General features: G+C 41.4%; 1 protein-coding gene across 11 annotated transcripts in view; it reads left to right on the forward strand.

The window, feature by feature from the left end:
- Window positions 1-19,567, forward strand: part of EEA1 (early endosome antigen 1) — a 138,601-nt gene that overhangs the window by 107,345 nt on the left and 11,689 nt on the right. For all 11 annotated transcript variants that reach the window (XR_005223296.2, XM_043546168.1, XM_043546158.1 and 8 more), the window contains 4 exons: window positions 8,739-8,924; window positions 9,366-9,497; window positions 12,544-12,729; window positions 13,311-13,549. Coding sequence is in view for 10 of the 11 variants with exons in the window: in XM_043546168.1 (XP_043402103.1) it covers window positions 8,739-8,924; window positions 9,366-9,497; window positions 12,544-12,729; window positions 13,311-13,549 (743 nt within the window). In the remaining variant the exon portion in view is untranslated. The remainder of the gene's footprint in view (window positions 1-8,738; window positions 8,925-9,365; window positions 9,498-12,543; window positions 12,730-13,310; window positions 13,550-19,567) is intronic.

Consider the following 19,567-nt stretch of genomic DNA (forward strand, 5'->3'; position numbering starts at 1 on the left):
TTCTTGTATGATATTTCAGTCCTTATCCGAATTTGGCAACTTCTTCGAGTAGTGTCCCGATGGGTGCTCCACTGTAGGGCGTTCCAGGACACAACCTGGGGGAAAATGAGGGTCAGAGGAGGTTGTCAATAAGAAGAAAACAAGGTTACCAGTCTTAGCAAATGTATAATTTCATAAATTTTAAGATTGTGGTTCCTTTGTGCTAAAATGCTGTGTAAACATGGAGGCAGTGTGTGGGTTTTTGTTTTATAATAATAATATCAGTGAACAAGACAGTTTAATAAAATACTAATAGGCCACTGTAAAATACAGCTAAATTGAAAAGATGTAAAAAACAAAACAAGAAAAATCCTATTCAGGAAATTCCAAATAATGATCAAAAGATCAATTTATTCTGAGACCACAGAAAGAATACAATTGAATATGAACACATCCTTCTAAACTCTTTTCACCTTGGTACTTATGTACTAAATATACAAAACCAGTAGAGCAAAGAATTGAAGAGTCTTTATTTTTCCTTTTCCTCTCATAGGATATTTTGTCATGTCATGGTGACACATCCCATGTTGCATTATAAGTAAAGTCCTCCTAGTTTCCTCAGATACTGTTTCCTATAACTGGAGTTCTGGAGCCTTGTTGCAATTGATGTCACGGCCACCATAAATATCTAGAAATACATGACAGAGAGTACAGCTTAATGGAAAAATAGGCCAAAAAATGTATTGCAAGTGGAAATAGATTGATAAATATTTAGGGTTGCAAATTACATTGCTGAAGAAGGTGGAATTTTCTTTAAAAAGAAAAACTAAGACTGTTTTATAAACTAACTAAATTTTTTGATATCTGCAGAATATAATGGGGTTGGCCCACAGTTATGGAAATGCAATGCAGTTGAGCCTACCCGATCTCCCATCATCATGACAGCTGGGCTAAACCTAAATGGTGCTGGGACCCCAGTGGTTGCAATGCCTGAAGCAGGGAGACAAGCTCAGTCAGCTCCATGGGACAGGAGCCACAGGAGTTGTCATGTGACTCTTCAAAACCCAATTTTAGATCCCAACCCAGGGGGTTGAGAAACCCTGTCCTACGTAGAGCACTCACTCATGCCTTATGTAAATAATGGATTGGTGCAAAGCAAAATGGAAGCTGTTCTCATACTTAACTTTATTAGACTTAGTGGTCATCATTATTTTTCCCAGTTGTTTTTTAAATTTGCTGAACCTTTGTGATTTTTTATATTTGTTCTAAATCTCCTATTGTCTCTCCCCTGAAGCACATCTTTTTGTTCCTGATCCTGCAAATGGTTACACTTGTAAGTAGTCTCATTGACATCATGGGACTACTCTTGTGCATAGCTGTATGCAGGTTTGGCATCAGCCTTTTAAATCTCTTTGTAAACGTCTTGAATGATTTACTGAGTTTGTGACATCATAAAAAAGGGGAAAAGCTGCGACCTGTTTTTCAGATTTTAGGGTAAATGCAGAAGCCAGTTATTTTCATGTGTTTCATATGACAATGTATAGTTACAACCTCAGTACAGAAACTGTTTCTAACCATTTTTTGTTTCATTTTTATCATTTCATAAAGGTGCAATGCAAAGAAAAAGTGCCTGTTGTTGTTACCTGACTTCCCTGTATTTACTTTCATCAGTTTTGAAATAGGGCACCCAACTGTAGTTCTTCCTTCGTTAGAACAAGTTCACTTTTGGGGCTGAAAGCATAGCTAGATTATGAGAGTAGAGAAGGAACAAGGCTGATACTGCAGGACTGTTAATATTAATTAAAAATAGTTCTAAGAACTATTTTCCGTGTCTCCATTATTTTTGCTAAAAAAAAAAAAGGCGGGGAGAAAATGTTCCTACCTTCCTCAACCCTGGACACGCTGTATAGCTTTTATTTCAGTATAAAATAGTATTTTATGGTATAGTATAGTATTTTGATATTCAGATATTAAAGTAGTAGAATTGCTAAAGTCAGGAAATTCTTGTAGCAGAATTTCATCTTCTCAAATGCAAAATCTACCGCTCGTAGGCTACATAAAACTAGGGGTCTTGCTTAATATTAATAATAAATACACTTGAGCCAGAACTGCAACGTTTGGATTGCATCTGGATCCAAAGTTTGTGTGGCTGGTCAGGTCCAGGATTTTGGTTTGGCCCCACCGCTACAATGAAGTATCTCATTCATAGTGTGTTGAAACATCTGGAGTGATTTTGTACAACACAAATCTTTGAAACATATAAACTAGATGATCTTGAATGTTTTCTTGTCGCTTCAGGTCTTTTAACAGAAGGAGGATAGTCATTGCAAAGCAGTGATGAGTCCACATGGTGTCAAAACCAGTTTTGTTAAAGAGAAGTTTAAATAAACTTGATTAGGTCTGAGTGTGAGATACCCTCACTGTTAGCCTTCACTTTAGCTAAATAAAAATATCTTTGGAATGGTTTAACACAGCTTGGCACACTGGGAGGCAAGGTTTCAGACAGATATAAAGATAGATGGCCTCAAGCCATGTGGATGATATGAACTGAGGTGTCATGTATAGTGTCTGGGTACGATTGGAGGATATGAGTTGAGCTGTACTGATAGCACCATCTACTGGCGTGAGAGTGGAATATCATTGTTAAACTACTGAGCTATCTCCTGACCTTCCTAGCAAAAGGAATCAGTCTGCTGTGGAAGATGCACTACAATGAAAAGCAGATCATGGACGTTCAAGCGAAATCTTGTAGTTTGAGATATTTAGGTGACAGTGTTCCATGAAGGCCAGCCTTAGAACAACTGCTCTGGTGAGCCCAATTTCTCCTCTCCCTATCAATACAGGAAAAGAAATGAAGGGCTGGTTAACATCAAAGCCTTTATTTTAATAAGGAACATATGTTATGTCACTTTAGCCAAGGTGAAAAGGTTTGGTGTAATCTGAAGGGGTGGATGGTGGGACAGAGGCGCACACAATAATGTTTTAAAAGTCAAATATAGATTGAAAAGAAAATATAGTGTGTGTGTGTGTATATATATAAAATATACACACCTCTATGTGTTACAATTTAATACATACAGTAACTCCTCACTTAACGTTGTAGTTATGTTCCTGAAAAACGCGACTTTAAGTGAAACGATGTTAAGCGAATCCAGTTTCCCCATAAGAATTAATGTAAATAGGGTGGGTTAGTGTGTGAAGCTTGGTGGAGGTGGTAGAGTCAGAGGGTGGGATATTTCCCAGGGAATGCCTTACTGCTAAATGATGAACTAGCAATTGGCTGAGCCCTCAAGGGTTAACTCGTTGCTAATGTAGCCTCACATGCTACAAGGCAGCATGAATGGAGGGAGGGGAGACAGCATGGCAGACAGAGACACACACCCTGTGTGTGAGAGAGAGAGAGATGCACATTTCCCCTTGAAGTACACTGACACCACTCTTAAGTACACTACCTTGTTAAGTTATCAGCAAGCTGAGATGCAGCAGCTGCTGCCAGGAAGCTCCCTCCGTCCTGAGCCCTGTTGTGTATCCGCCCGTTCTATGGAGATGGGGTAAGTGGGGTCCAGGTGCCGGGGGGAGGGGGACACCCTGAGATTAGCCCCTCTCCCTCCCCCCTCCAGCAAGCAGGAGGCTCCTGGGAGCAGCTCCAAGGCAGAGGGCAGGAGCAGCACATGGCAGTGGGGGGAGGGACAGCTGAACTGCCGGCAATTGATAGCCTGCTGGGCGGCTGCTGCACAGGGAACTTAGGGGAGTGGGGAGCTTATATGGGGGCTGCGGGTCCACCCTGGTTCCAAGCCCCCACCAGCTAGCTGCAACGGGCTGCTCTTCCCGCAAGCAGTGGAGAAAGCAGGCGGCTGCCAAATGACGTTATAAGGGAGCATTGCACAACTTTAAATGAGCATGTTCCCTAACTGATCAGCAACATAACAACAGAACAACTTTAACCAGGACAGATTTAAGTGAGGAGTTACTGTACTTGTTCAGTCTAAAAAATTGCCTTCTTTCTCCCCCCACAAAAATGGCACCAAACCAATTCACTTTGGTTAAAATTAAAGTTATTGAAAGGATATGTTCCTTTTTAAAAATAAGGGTGTTGATCTCTTGCAATTCTTTAACTGTATTGATGGTGTGTGGGGGGAATGGATGGATGGATTTGAGCTGTCAAGTTCAAATAAATTATATTCTCTTTTAATTTATGTAGATTAGGGGGAACTTTGTATTGTTTACAAAAATTGCCCTTTTTCCCTAAAAGTTACATTTTCTGTAAGTGAATGTGTAGTGCTCATGAAAATGAGGAACTGCTAGCTCTGGGCTGGATCAAATTAAACAAATACTGTATGAGATCTGCCAAATGCACATCAGTCTTAGCCTGGATGCTTTTCTAATCTAGTCCTGGTCTCTTCCAAAGACAATGCCATCAATAGAATGTATTTGGGGAATAGGGTGACTAGACAGCAAGTGTGAAAAATTGGGACGGGGGTAGGAGGTAATAGGTACTGTGACTGGGTCGGCCCAGATGGCTACAGGAGAGTGATAGAAGGCAGATATATTAGCCCCAGATTAAGTAGGTCCCTTTTCCCTGGGTAAGGTAATAGGCGTGGTTCCAGAACAATCAGGAACGTGCTGGAACCAATTAAGGCAGGAAGGCTAATTAGGACGCCTGGAGCCAATTAAGAAGTTGCTATAATCCATTAAGACAGGCAGGCTAATCAGGGCACCCGGTTTAAAAAGGACCTCCCTTCAGTCAGTGAGGGGCACCCAGGGAGCTGAGAGTGAGAACGGGTGCTGCTGGAGGACTGAGGAGTACAAACGCTATCTGGTATCAGGAAGAAGGTCCTGTGGTGAGGATAAAGAAGGTGTTGGGAGGAGGCCATGGGGAAGTAGCCCAGGGAGTTGTAGCTGTCACGTAGGTGTTACACGAAACACTGTAGGCAGCTGTGATCCACAGGGCCCTGGGCTGGAACCCAGAGTAGAGGGTGGGCCCAGGTTCCCTCCATTCCCCCAACTCCCTATTGGATACAGGAGGAGTGACCTGGACTGTGGGTCCCACCAGAGGGGAAGGTCCCTGGCCTTTTCCCCGACCCACTAGGTGGATCAGCAGAGACTGTGGGGATTGTTCACCTTCCTTTTCCCCATGCTGGCCAGTGATGAGGTTAGCTGAGTGAGCAGCAGGTTTGAGCCAATAGCAAAAGTGGCCAAACTGAGGGCTGCTGTGAATCTCTGAGGCGAGCACATCCACCAATAAGTGCAGAACCCACCAAGGGAGAGGAGGAACTTTGTCACAGCCCCTATAGAAGAAAATGCCCCAAATATCAGGACTGTCCCTATAAAATAGGGGCATCTGGTCACCCTGTTGAGGAATTACCTTGCTTCATAGCATAGTCTTCCTGGTTGGTGTCTTTTTTTCATTTGACCTTTCCTCTCTGTGTATTTGCTAGTAATCCTTCCCCCCATATCTCCCACTCCTTCAAATTCAAACTACACGTAATAAAAAGGGCACAAAGGCTAGTGTACCTAAGCCACTGTGACCTAGTACATACTATGTCCTCAAAATATTTTCTAATGCCTCCTCTGCTTGTCCCATCCCCTGTTTAAAAACATTCTAATAAATATCCCATTGATCTCATTACTTACCCAATTTGTACTTTGATTCCTTATTCAAGAATTTAAAATTAAACTAGCATTAACCTGTTAATAGGGCCCTTGATTTTCAGTTTTTATTTTATTTAATTTTTCCTGGGAATTTATCAGTGTGTTTATTACTATAACAACAAAAATAGGTGAATATTGGTGGGAAAAACTATTAATAATTTTTCTGGGTAAATATCAGGGGTTATTTTGGTGGACGGAAGGACGGGGGGAAAGTATTCAGTAGATTAATGGTTTGATGAACGAATTCAATGTGGTTTGCTGCAGAACTAAAACAGAACTCAAAACACAATGTCACTTTTGAGTTTAAGAAAACAACATATCATTTCAATAAACAGTTTACTGCTGTAGACTTAGAACTATTAGCCTTTAAATATTTACATTTAATAATTGGGCCACACCATTTGCAGCGCAGATACTCAACTTCATCCCTGTTCTCCTGTTTTTGTTTTTTTAAAACTTTAGAATACTTCCTTGTGTTCTGAAATGTATTCTGATACAGATTTTCATTTTCTTTCCATTTTAGTGTGTTTCTTTAAACCATTATCTGCTAAAAGCTTGAAATGTGGCATGGTGGGTGTGAGATTCATCAGTACATTGAGATGTGCACGCACTTCAGAGCTTGCATGTGTGCCTGTTTATTGTGTGTATCTTCTAGACTAATACATAGCCTTACTTCAACAGGCAGCTTTGCATATACACACAGAATAATATATTCTCGTAATATATATATTTTTTTGTAATAGAAAAAGTTATTTTTTATATATTTGAATGATACAAAGATAGGGTGAACATCAGGAAAAAAACTAAATACTTTTTTGTAAGACCCGGGATTTTTTAGTTAAAAATAGGTTTGAATGGAAAACGAAGGGGCTTACCTGAGAAGTATTCATACTTGTGTAGCAGTATTATAGCTATAAGCTAGATAGGGTCTAAGATGTCAGTGTGGATATTAATACTTAAGCTGGTCTGACATTCCATCCAGTAACTGAGGGTACTGCTACTCATACAGAAAGACAGTCACACAAACTGTGTGTTATACATTGGAGTGATTATCTGCTCATTTAAAGAATATTTACTACTGTTGAAGAAGATACTAGTTAGGAGAGGACACTGTAATGTGCATGTTAAAACTGGCCTGTTTAAAATAATGGGTGAAATTGTAATGGGCAAAACTCCCATTGATTTCTGTTGGGCAGTTTTTCACCCAGTATTAATATGTCATAGTCTGAGTTGTCATTGTTATTGAGTTTTGGCAGTCTCCCACATCATAAAGGCCTTTGCAAGAACCAATGGACAAAATTCCCATTGACATCAGTGGGGCCAGGATTTCACTGCATGTTTTGAAGAGGGTTTTATGTCCACTTAAAATACCTTGGGAGATAATTACATAGCTCTACTGTTGGGCTCTGTTCTGTTTTATTTGTTACCAGATACTGAAACAGGTTTTAATGACTTGCATGCTTTTCCTTTTTACCTGTCTTTGAATATGGTTTGGGATATGCTTATTGTTTTAAGTTTAGTAAAGATAATGAGCCTTTTTAAAATGTACTATCCTTCTATGCTTAAATCCCAACGTAGTCCTCTTACTGAAGCTTTGTGATTCCAAGAGGTAACAATAAATCTGACCTTAAGCCTTGTTCAGTTATTTATATATATATATATTTTTTTTACTGAAAAACAGGTCATTTTTCTGATATTCTTTAGTTCTAGTGTCTTGAGTCGCCACTTGTTCCTTCCATTGATGTAGCCAACCCCTGCTTTCAAACACTACTGTTGAAATGCTCCTGTTACAAAAGTAGTATCACCAACGTCAAGGGCTCAGAATTTATGAACCGTGCTTACACATCATGAAATCTAAAAAAATTGAGGCTTTTTATTTGTGATCTGGTTTCTGGGCTGCTAGGGTTCCCTTGCTTCCCACTTTTCAAGCTTTTCTTCACCACCATGAGAGCTAGATTTTTTTAAAACTGAGATACTCCTGCAGTCTCATGATTCCAGCAAGCTGGGGCTTTAAGAAGAACATCAAATATTGTGAGACTTCTGAAAACATCACAAGAGTTTGGAACACTGTAACAATAGCCACTCTGAGCAAGAGGAGATGAGGAATTTAACAAACAGATACTGTATGAGGGCGATAAAATCTTTTAGTTTTATTTTTAACACTTAATTTAAGACACTACAAGAAACTTATTTGGCAGAAATAAAGTGGTTATCAGCTGTGTTGATCAAAAAACATTTTCAGGTGCTAGCATCAATGAGTAGTGAGCCTTAAGTAAGCTTTGTCTGCACCAGACATTTTTCCTTTAAATTTACCATTAACGGTAGCAACGATTGAAATTTTAATTGTGCATACACACAGACCAAGAAGCTCTAAAAATTGGTGAAAGGAAATGTAACAGTCAGCCTGTGCTGTACTGTATAGTGTGTAAATATTTTGAATAATGTCATTCAATAAATTTGCAATAATTACTCGTATTATATGGAGTTTGGAAGTTAAAGTGCAGTCTACTATGTGTTCTAATTTACACACAGCAGGTGCCACTTAAGTAAGATGTGGTTGATAGAGATGTCTTCTTAACTGGGACTTGAACCAATTTTATATAATTTGTGTGAAAATTATCTCTTCACATAATTTGTCTCTTCCTGTGCTTTTGCTGAGCTCAAACACTTTCCTCAAAGTACCTTTTGGAAATGAATTGCAACCTCTTTTGTCCATGATCAAGTGTTGAAATTATTACTTCTGCTCCTGATTTGCCCTCCCCTGAGATAGAGTTCAGTTTGCTTCTCTCGTCATTACTCAACAGCTGTTAATTACAATTTAATAGTCACCTCATTCAGTTCCAGTTACCTTATTATTATTTATGAGTTTTACTGTTGCTGTCACAATGTTACAGGCATTGTCCCAACAAGAGAATACAGGAAAATAGTGTGTGTTCTACTAACTGTGTTCTACTGAAATTCTAAAATTTTAAAATGAAGTACTATGCACCAGAAGCTGAACTTTCCATGTAGATGCATAATAAGTGTTTAAATTATTGTGACTATTGTGGAGCTCTGATCTTGCAATGGCTTTGACAGATGATTTTCAGAACTGTTTTTTTAATTAGTCCACAGAGGAGAAACTTGCTCTGGCTCAGGAGGAATTAGTTTCAAGCAGAAATCAAATTGGTAACCTTAATCAGTTGATCCAAGAACTTAAGACAATAAAGTCTACTCTGGAGCAGGATGTGTCAAAGAAAGAACAGCAGCTGAAAGAACAGAACAAGATGTTACAGGAAATCCAGAAAGACAAGGTAACTTACTTTTCCCATTACCTTTCTCCTCTTTCCTATTTTCTAATGGAAACATATTTAGAAACATGCCAGGACGTCTCAATGTATTGTGGTAATGCAATTTGTACCTGCACTTACAGCAGTTTATTGGACTACTGATACATAAAAGATTTTAAACAAATAGTTGAAATGACAGAATAAATTAAAACAATTTCAGCATAAGTTTATTATCCCCGAGGGGCCATATACTGAACAAAATGAATGTGAAAAGAAAAAACAGATTATTGATTTTAAAGATTAAACTAAATGGTTTAATCTAGGGTTTTCTCTAAGATCAGACAAAATAATTGTGGATGGATAGCTGATACAATCATTCTTCCATGAGCAATCTTTGTAATCAAGAGGTTTTTGATAACTGTAAGTCTGGATAAGGTCCCATTTTTCCTTTGATTTATTTTCAAGGTTTTGAAAGAAAAAGACTTGGCTAATGAAAAATCTAAAACAACAGAGCTCCAGGAAATAAAGAGTAAACTGGAAAAAGATAGTACTAAATATAGTGAAGAGCTTAGGACCTGCAAGCAAGAATTTGAGAAGGTATGTTGAGACACAAATTGGAACTACACAAATAAGAATATGCACGAAAGTAACGCATTCAATCAGAGAATCTCAAATTGCTTTGCAACGATGGGTATTACTATCTCCATTTTACACATGAAGGAACTCAAGCTCAGAGGGATTAAGGCCCATACCTACAAAAGTACTTAGGAGCCTAACTCCCACATCAGGCACCCAAGCCCAAATTTTAGGCATCATTGAGATCTGCAAAACCTCGGGTCAGCTCCTACCTAATTCTGGAAGTGCCTAAATTTTTGCTGTAAAAGTCCCTCATGTGCCTAAGTTTCTGCCACTGGGTATGCATTTAACACCTCAGCCTAGACTTCCAGGCTAAGCCCCAGCGGAATCCTCAAACCAGGTGAAGATAGATGTCCTCGCCTATCTTGTGGGGCCCAATCCAGTTGATGTTCTCAGAGCACTGGGCTATGGGTTATTTTGATGTGGCTCAGTGTCTCTTGTTGAAGCTGTTCTACTGAGTATAAATAATTAAATATGCTTTGGGCCAGAGAGTGAGAATGACTCTGTAGCCTCGTGGGTAGGGTGCAATGCAGGAGGCCCAAGTTCAATTTCCCTCTCCATATCAGGCAGAGGGGGGAATTGAACTGGTGTCTACCACACTCTGACTGCGTACACTAACTACAGGGCTAAAGATGATAAGGGAGGCCTTCCCATCCTCTCTGCTCCTTGGCTGTTTTGTGAGGAGCTAGACGTGTGCTGCCATCACTTCTGTATGAAACAGCTTATGCACCTGACTCCAGGAGAGGGTCCCTGGCTGTGGGCTGCAAGCAGAGATAGGTGACTTTTTCCAGCCCAGTCAGGTGCCTCACTCGCTGAGCGGGGCAGGGCTAGGACCCACCTTTCTCCTCAGCGTCTCCCATTGACTACTTTAGGCAGCTCCCTGCTAGTGTGCTTGCTTCTGTGGATCCCATTCTTAGGTGCCCATCTCTCCCCATGTATTCTATGGAGAGCCTAGGCACCTTAACTAGGGTTTGTAGATTCCACTGAGGTGGCAAGATGCCTAAAAGTTAGGAGTTGCGACCCCTATGTCTCTTTGTGGATTAGTCCTAAGTCATTTTTTCATGGTCACACAGCAAGACTGTCAGTTGGTTGTGATCCAAGTCTCCTGACTTCAAATTCTGTACTCTAACCTCTAGACCATGCTGTCTCCTTTTATATAGATGACTCTAAGCAATTAAATATCCAGGCTGTCTCCCAATGTTTTAATAAAAGGTGGACAAGGGGAAAAGTTCTCACGCTGTGCACCCAAATTCTGAGAAGTGAGGAAAGTAAACAGCCTCTTCCAGCCCCACAACAAAACAAAAAACAAACCAAAAACCCAAAGCAAACCAACATCTTAGTTTTATGAAGGTACATGTTCTCACTGATATGGAAAGCCATGTAAAGTGTGAAGTTGTTGGGGAGGGGGGATTTTAAGCTGTTTTAGAATGGTTGTATCCAACCTGAACTCTGATTTTTAAAGCGACACTCCTAATTAAAAAAATGTGTACGTTCATTAAAAATGTACCTACCTCTCACTCTTAAGTGCATGTAATTTACTGCAACATTAAAATACCAAACCAATATTAGTTAAACCAGTTTTGTTGAAACTAGTTTAAAAATCACTCTTGAGGCAAAACTAAATCTTTTTAAGGATACCTCACTTTCAAAAAAAAAAAAAAAAGAGAGAGAAAATTAAAAATTGGAGGATGGAGTGTTGAATTATTTTTTTTTAGTCTTTGTTTGTATTATAAGTGCTCGTAACATTTTACATCTCTAAATCTTTTCTGTCTCTTCTGAAATCTGACACTTTTAAAAGACAGCCTGGCTACATTTTCTACATTTTATTACATATTATATTTATTAATAGTAATTTATTTGCTTCTGCTGGCCTCTCCAATGTTGTAGGTGGTTTTGTGAGTATAAATGAAGTCACAGTCCATCTCACAAAGAGCTTACAATCTAATAATACATTAATTTTAAAATAGCCTGAATATTTATGTTCTGTGGAAATACAAAAAAAATATATAATGGCTTTCAGATGTTCTTTTGTCATCCACTGTCTAAAAATGATGGTTACTTCCAGAGAATTCAATGCCCAATGCATTTTGATTTTAGGAATACTAACTATAATTGTCACACACTTCCTGAAACCTCTGTGCTAAAGAGAGAAGGAATTTATAGAGCTGCAGAGAATTTTAAAACATACACAACCTGGGATGTCAGCTTAATATTCACCTCTTGTTCTCCATGGTTGCAGTCAGACTGAAACCAAAAATATCTCCACTTATGAAATCAAGTATGGTCATATCATCCACCCATGGGTTTGAAAGGAGAAAAAAGACTATCCTTGGGATGTTTTGTCTTGACTTTCAGTGGAATGTGTCCTATGAAAAATTAGCACCCCTTATTCATCAGAATAATACATTCATATTGGGCTGTGGATTTAAGGAAGAATCATTCCTGTCAAATTAAGTTATTCCATCTATTTTTGAAGTTATTCCATCTATTTCCAGTACAATATGTAGGTAAATATTTACAAACTTAAGACCTGTAGAAACACTCCTATGCAATAATTGTTTCCAATGGAGTAAATAAATAAATAAATCAAAATTCCCTTCTTGCCACCAAGGGGTTTGTAACTCTCACCTTGTGACACTTACCTAGTGCAGAAAACCTGACAGTGAAATTTATTAGAATTGGACTTAAAAGTGAAATTGACAAACCTACTACTTGACAGAAAGGCAGAAAGTAAACAAACATAATTTCCACTATTTTAGTGGAGAAGTAAATTAGATTTTTTTTCTGTTTGTAGTATTCTAAGATGTAATTTGTAACCTAGGTAACGAGCTTACTTTTTTTTTTTTAATATAGTGTCACGGTCAGTTGATACTGTATTTTGTGCGGTAAAAGCATTTGCTCTCCTATCCCAGGAAATAGTTATCGTCAGTCTCAAGTTAGTTCACAGATAAGTTTTACCATTTTATTTTTAGACCCTATGTGATAGTTTAAACTTACATTTTAACAGGAGGTGACAAATCTAAAGGATGCGAAGCAGCTATTGATTCAACAGAAACTAGAGCTGCAGGGCAAAGTAGATAACATGAATTTAGCTCTTGAAAAGGAGAAGAAGAATCAGCAAATTATCAAAGATCAGCTGAAAAAAAAAGAGGAAGAACTGAAGAAGGAATGTGTTGCAATTGAAACTAAACTGGTGAGCATGTATAGAACTTGTGTGTATTTAGCACATGTCTCTGATTCCCTTCAAAGAGGGTGGGAGGCAGACTTAATTTTAATCTCATGGCATTTACATTTTTAATCAATGATTTGTAAATATTTCCAAAAACCTTCAGTGTGAGACAGATTATACTATAGGAAAACTCAGGTACAATAGGCTAAGCGCTATTTTGACAAATAGAAATAAATCCATAGTGGGACCATAAGCAGGCATTTGTTTAGTATAATAGCTGTTTATGAATTAAAATAACTTAGTTTTGAAATTGTAAATACACAGTTTTTAATTTCTCTGCCTCAGTTGAACAATACCAGAAGGGTAGAATCTAGTTTTCTTTCACTTATAAGGAACATTGTTGCATTAGAAAAAGTGACTCTTTGGAAAGACATGCCTGAGTAACTGCCTGCTAGCTGTTAAATATCAAAAATGGTTTTGCAGATGTACCAGAGATAAACGTTACCATCATTTTAATTTTGATGTTAGAGTTAATAACACACCAACCTGGTTACAAACTCAGAGCTATCTGATAGCTCATTGTTCAATGTTTCCTTTTTTCTCAGCGCACAGAGATAAAAGAGAAAGAAGAAGAAAACAGAAAACATGAGGAGGTGGAAGCCAAGCTCACCATGCAGATCACAGCTCTGAATGAAAACCTCGCTACAATGAAGAAAGAGTGGCAGAGCAGTCAAAGAAGGGTCAGTGAGCTAGAGAAACAGACGGATGATTTGCGTGGGGAGATTGCTGTATTAGAGGCAACAGTACAAAATAATCAGGATGAGAGGAGAGCATTGCTGGAGAGGTAAGTCGGTGATGTGGGAGTGTGCTTTCGGTTGCTTATTAGGAAAGTGATAAATTAAAATTTGAAAAATAGTGTTTCAGTTTTCCTAGTGTTCTACGTACATTTTTGTATGTATTGTACTGCTCCCAGTGCTCCAGGTAGGGGTTTCCAGAGAGTGAAGGCCTCCCCTCCTTACCCCCAGCAAATCTTAGTAGGCTGTTGAACCAGTCAACCAGCTAACCAAACAAGAGCCTTCACACCCTGTGGGCTTTGTGATGGAGTGCCCACCTCCTGCAAACTTTGACAGGTGCATCATGAGTTGCCTCCTCATAAGACTCAAGATGCTCACCAAGGCCCCAAACCATGTTGACCTTAAGAGGCTTGTGTCCATCCCCTGCAAGTCCTTAATTAAGCTCTTTTGGAGCCTCTCCAAATCCATCCTGCACATGTGCAAGCATTAGGAGGGATGGTCAGTAGCCTCCATGAGTCTTAGAAGGCTTTGCAGAGGGGACTTCCATAGTCTGAGTTGGTTTCTTGGGGATCCCTTCACTGAGGATCCTCTGTCTCAGAGTCAGAATAGGCTCATCAACTTCCCAGTGATCTAGAACAGACTTGTCATCCCCCTACAATACAAAAGAGGCTTTTGGGCTTTCAAATGTGGCCACCGGTGACCCTTCTAAGACTCAGCATATGCCCCCTCTGAGCCTCTTAAAGCTCGTAAAGAGGACAGACATGCTTCCTCAGACTCACTAGATGTTCCACTCTCCTACAGGCCTCTTAGTTTCTCATTCTAGGCTTCTGACCTCTTAAGATCCCTCCTTCTACCTCTACTACAGATCTCCTAAACTCTGCAGAAGCGGAGCTCTTTTTCTCCTGATTGCAGGAGGCCTGCAGGATAAGGGGAGGGGGACTGAATGAGAGCAATGTGGTTGCAGGATTGGAGGACATCCTGAGGTCTGCATGAGGGAAGAACCCACTTGTGAGATAAAGAAAACCCTTTATGAGGATCTCTGTGGGGAAACTCTTTTTCTGACCATCAAGCTTCCTTAACAAACAAATTATATTTTGAGCTCTAGGTCTGCAAGGAAAAGGGCTAGAGACTTTTTTTTAGTAGCTGCTTAAATCTCCAGCAGCAGTCCCTGTGCTGTGCTAAATTCATCAGAGCCAGTTTTCTGCAACAATGTTACAAAGAACAGAAATGAAAACATTTTGAAAATAGGCTTTAAACAATTAAATTTTGTACCTGGGCATTAAATTGTGGCTAGGAAGGGACCACAGTAAACGAGGTTCTTCTTTGAATGTCCTGTACATATTGCCACTCTTGGGATATGTGCCGACTGGTGCCATTGAATGGTACAAACTTATACTAGCAATGCCTATTCTGAGCATTCATGTGCCCCCTCCATGCACCTCCCATCAGTGTTTGAGCATATTCTGAGAATGGGGCTATAAAAGGGGGCACGGAAGCAGTTACTGCCTCAGTTCCTTCCAAGCACTACCACAGATGAATGTGAGTCTTCTTCAGCATACAAAATTGAAGAAGACTGCCCAGTCAGCAACAAAAACCTTAGACTTGCTTCCAAAAAAGGAACATGGTAACAGAAATGGCCTTAGACAATATGCGTTCCATGCCTGAGGCCTCTTTGGAACCAGGACCTTCAGTTCTGAAGAAGCAGCAAGACCAAGTACCTTTCTGGGTTTTACATTGTCTTCTATTCAGGGAACTCGTCAAATCCTTCAGATTGCAAACATGCGGATGTGAGACAGACCAGAGACCAAGATCGCTTTGTTGGGTCAGGACCTAATAAATCAATAGATCTCTCTCTCGTATCGGCACTGATACGTTCAGTGATGGTTTCCACTTAGGTACCTGTGGATCTGCATTTATCAGATCAGTGTCATGCTTCTTCAGCAGAAGAGAGAGATTTGGATAAGGATCCAACACAATGCTTTCCCTCTCACAAAAAACAGAGTGGATTCCTCACCATATGGATCTTCTGCTATGCTACTACTTCCTCCCCAAATACCGATAGATTCACCTAGAAAGACTATCTCACCCTTGTTGGTACTATGGATCCCTACCTCTATCATATCTTGTTCCTTGTCAGATCTGGGTTTGGATCCACATTTAGAAAAGGAGATGGATACATCAATTTACCTGCAGCCTTGACCTCAAGGCTGTTTTTGTGACAAAGATTATTGAACGTTGATGTTTCCTCATTACTATGAGATGGTACAGAACTGGACAAATTGGCATGAGTAGTAAGTATCTTCCTGGATGCATTGGCCATACTAGCCAATTCCAGGGCTTCTATTTCAACCTCATTCAGTTGCGATGACCTCGATTCCACATTGAGGCAAGGAAACTTCAGCACATACTAATGTGTTGGATCCAAGGCATTCAGATCCTACACCAGTGGAACAGAGACCAAGAGATAGGTCCCCTACAAAAATTCAGGATATTCTCTGTGATGAGGAAGAAGTTGATGTGTTTTCACAAGATGGTATTGTGCATCAAGACTTAGAACCCACAGGCAAATTCTCCCCTGAGGAAAACATTGGAGTAGCCTCAGGTCCCTCACCATCTGAGGATGCTATAGAACTCCAGGATTCAGTAAGCAGAATGGAGTCTAAGTTAAAATTACTGTCTGTTTACTGCAGGAAACTCCTCCTCTTGTTTTTGATACTGAGGAATACATCTGCTGAGAAAGTATCTCTGCCTCTTTGGGAAGGTCTGTGCCAGCCAGCAAAATCAGCATGGAATACTCTACCTTCATATCAACTGATTGCTAAGAAAGCTGATTGGTTGTATGAGATCCCATATGAAGAGTTTTCTTTTTTCCATGTTCATTTTCCCTTTAACACTCTCGTGGTAGCTGCAACAATGCAACATTCAAGAATGGGACATTTACATTCTACTCCACTGGCAGAAAAAGGAAATAATTAGATTGCTTGGAAGAAAGGTATTTTTTTTCAGCTTCTCTAAACATGAGAATAGCTAGCTACCTAGCTGTCCTGGCCAGATAACAGTTTCATCTCTGGGACAAGATCTCTCTTTTTTTTACAAAGAATCTTCCTGAGGAACACTGCAGACTGTCTAATGCTCTTATTAAAGAGGGTCTGAATGTTGCTATACATGCACTGAGAGTGTCTTTTGACGCTTTGGATATATTGTCAAGATCAGGACAATATCAGCTGCAGCAGTAACTATCCACAGACATGCATGGCTACACACCTCTTCTCTGCCCTAAGAAATGAGGTTGAAGATTGAAGATCTTCCTTTTGAGAGGGATGATTTGTTTGGCTCAAAAATGGATGAGTTGTTAGAGAAAATGAAAGAGACTAGACAGGTGCTAGGTCTCTGGGTCTCTTACAGCTTTTTAAGGGAAGAATTCCTACACCTGCCTTCAGATATCAAAGACAATATTATGCTCATTATTCTTCATATTCCAACAAAGGTAGACAATACTACCAGTCGCAACAACAACAACAGCAGTCATCATCATCTTAACACCAGTATAGGAGGCATCCATTTAAGTTTAAGCTGAGACAAAAGAATTCATCCTCCACTACTTCTGACAGATAGCCCTTCAGTTTGACATGGGGTTAGAGAGCAGCAAACCAACTCTGGATTCCATCCCCCTATTCTTTGGAGACTGTTTATGCCACTGTTTACAGTGACTGGCAGAAGTTCACTATGAACAAGTGGGTTCTGGACACCATAAAGGGTGGATATACCATCCAGTTCGAGACCCTTCCTCCAAACCAGCCTCTCCCTCCCTATTCAGGACCCCTCTTACAAGTTGGTGTTACAATCAGAAATCAACTCTTTACTCGGGGAGAGACTGATAAAGGGGTTCTGGTGAATTTCAGGAGTCGGGGTTTCTACTCCCACTATTTCCTAATCCTAGCAACATCCGGTGGGTTGGCTGTGGAGCCCCCTGGAGTGGCACCTTCATGTCACTAGATTTATACCCCAGCCGACCCAGCGCCCCCTCAGTTCCTTCTTATCACCCGTGACGGTTGTTGGAACTGTGGAGCTCGGCTTTGCTGCTCTCCACTCTCCCTAGTGATACTGTCTTCGTAGTTTGTTAATTGTTATAGTAGTTATAGTTATAGTAGTGGGTTAGAAGGGGTCTCCTCCCCTCCCCCCCGCCTGCTGCTTGGGCTCATGCCCAAGGCTCCAGGCTTTAAACCTTGTTCATCTTGTGCTAAGCCCATGCCAATGGGCGACCCCCCACGACTCCTGCCTGAAGTGTCTGGGGGAATCCCACCAGGCGGACAAGTGCGCAATTTGCAAGGGATTTCGGCCCCGGACCAAGAAGGAGCAGGACTTTAGATTAAGACAGCTCCTAATGGAGGCGGCTCTTAGCCTGGATCCCCCAGTGGCGCGCCTCGCGCCTCAGTGCCCCGGTGGCAGCAGTAGGTACTGCACTGTGGTTGGACTCTGGCAGAGTCCCGCGGCACCAAAGTTCCTCAGCACTGCAACTGGTGCAGTTGGTCCGGCACTGTTCTCATTCGCCTGGCCAAAAGTGGCACCGGAGACCAGAGATAGCTGCTCCACCTCAGCAGTTGCCAGCGCCCCTGGGACCACCCTCGGAGTCACATCCGGTAGCGGAGCGACGAGGGTTCAAGTGCTGAAGTCGGCACCGCTGACTCCGGCACCGAGGGAAGAGCCGTTGAGTTTCCCCGACTCATAGTGTAGTCGAGTCCTGGCTTCCATCAATGCCAGATACCTTTGCGGTGGCAAGGGACAGTGATGACAGTCGACATCACTGCAAACGGCGGCACCGGCTCCTGTTCATGCGGTACCATCCCGGGGCAAACCATCCCTGATCCGGCCGTCAGCTCCTCAGTTGGAACCATGGCACTGGTCATGTTCCTATCCCCCTCCTTGGCCGAGGCAGGACTTTTACAGGAGACGTGTGGGAGGTGGCAGGAAGAAGTCCACCAACCACCAGCCAGGGCAGAACCAAGGCCCAGCTAGACCTCTGGCGGGGCCCAAACAAAACTTTTGAAGGTTCGGCCGAGGACAGCGTACTGGACATCAGTCAGGATCCTTCCCCACCATTCAAGAATTGTTTATCCTGTTTCCACCGTGCATGGTCCCTCATAACTACAAACCGTTGGATTCTTCACACGGTGGAAAAGGGATATTCTCTCCAATTTCTTTCTCCCCACCCTTCCTCCCCATCCCTCTTCAGGGACTCTTCTCATGAGCAACTCCTTACGTAGGAAGTGCAGATGCTCCTAACCGTGGGAGCAATTGAGGAGGTTCCAAGGGAGTTAAGGGGCAGGGGTTTTTACTCCCGTTACTTCCTAATCCCCAGAGCAAAGGGCGGGCTTCAGCCTATCCTGGACCTACGCGGACTCAACAAATTCATGGTAAAGTTGAAGTTCCGCATGGTGCCCTTGAGGACCATCATACCTTCCCTGGAGACTGGTACGCCGCCCTCGACATGAAGAACACATATTTCCACGTAGCGATTCATCTGGCGCCCAGAAGTTTCCTTCGCTTTGTGGTCAACTGCAAACACTATCAGTTCATGGTCCTTCCATTTGGTCTTTCTACGGCCCCCCAGGTATTTACCAAATGTATGGCTGTCGTGGCAGCCTCCCTCCATCGGTAGTAAATCCAAGTATTCCCCTATCTCAGTGATTGGCTTATCCAAGGTTGCACCAGGGAATAGGTACAGTCCCACGTCCAAGCGACCATGGCTATGTTCGTCGATTAGGCCTCCTCCTCAACATAGAAAAGTCAACTCTGGATCCAACCCAGAGAATAGAGTTAATTGGGGCAGTCTTAGATTCCAGACTCGCCCGAGCTCTTCTACTGGACGCCCGCTTCCAGTCTTTGGCGAGTCTCATCCAGAGCCTCCAAAGTTTTCCTACCTCAATGGCAAGGATGTGCTTAAGCCTTCTGGGGCACATGGCCTCCTGCACGAATGTGACCAGGCATGCCAGACTGCGGCTCCGCCCACTTCAGGCCTGGCTGACAACAGTCTATCGCCCAAGTCAAGACAGCCTAAACATGGTGGT

This window comes from Chelonia mydas, chromosome 1 (assembly GCF_015237465.2).
Source record: "Chelonia mydas isolate rCheMyd1 chromosome 1, rCheMyd1.pri.v2, whole genome shotgun sequence".
NCBI classification, from domain to species: Eukaryota; Metazoa; Chordata; order Testudines; family Cheloniidae; genus Chelonia; species Chelonia mydas.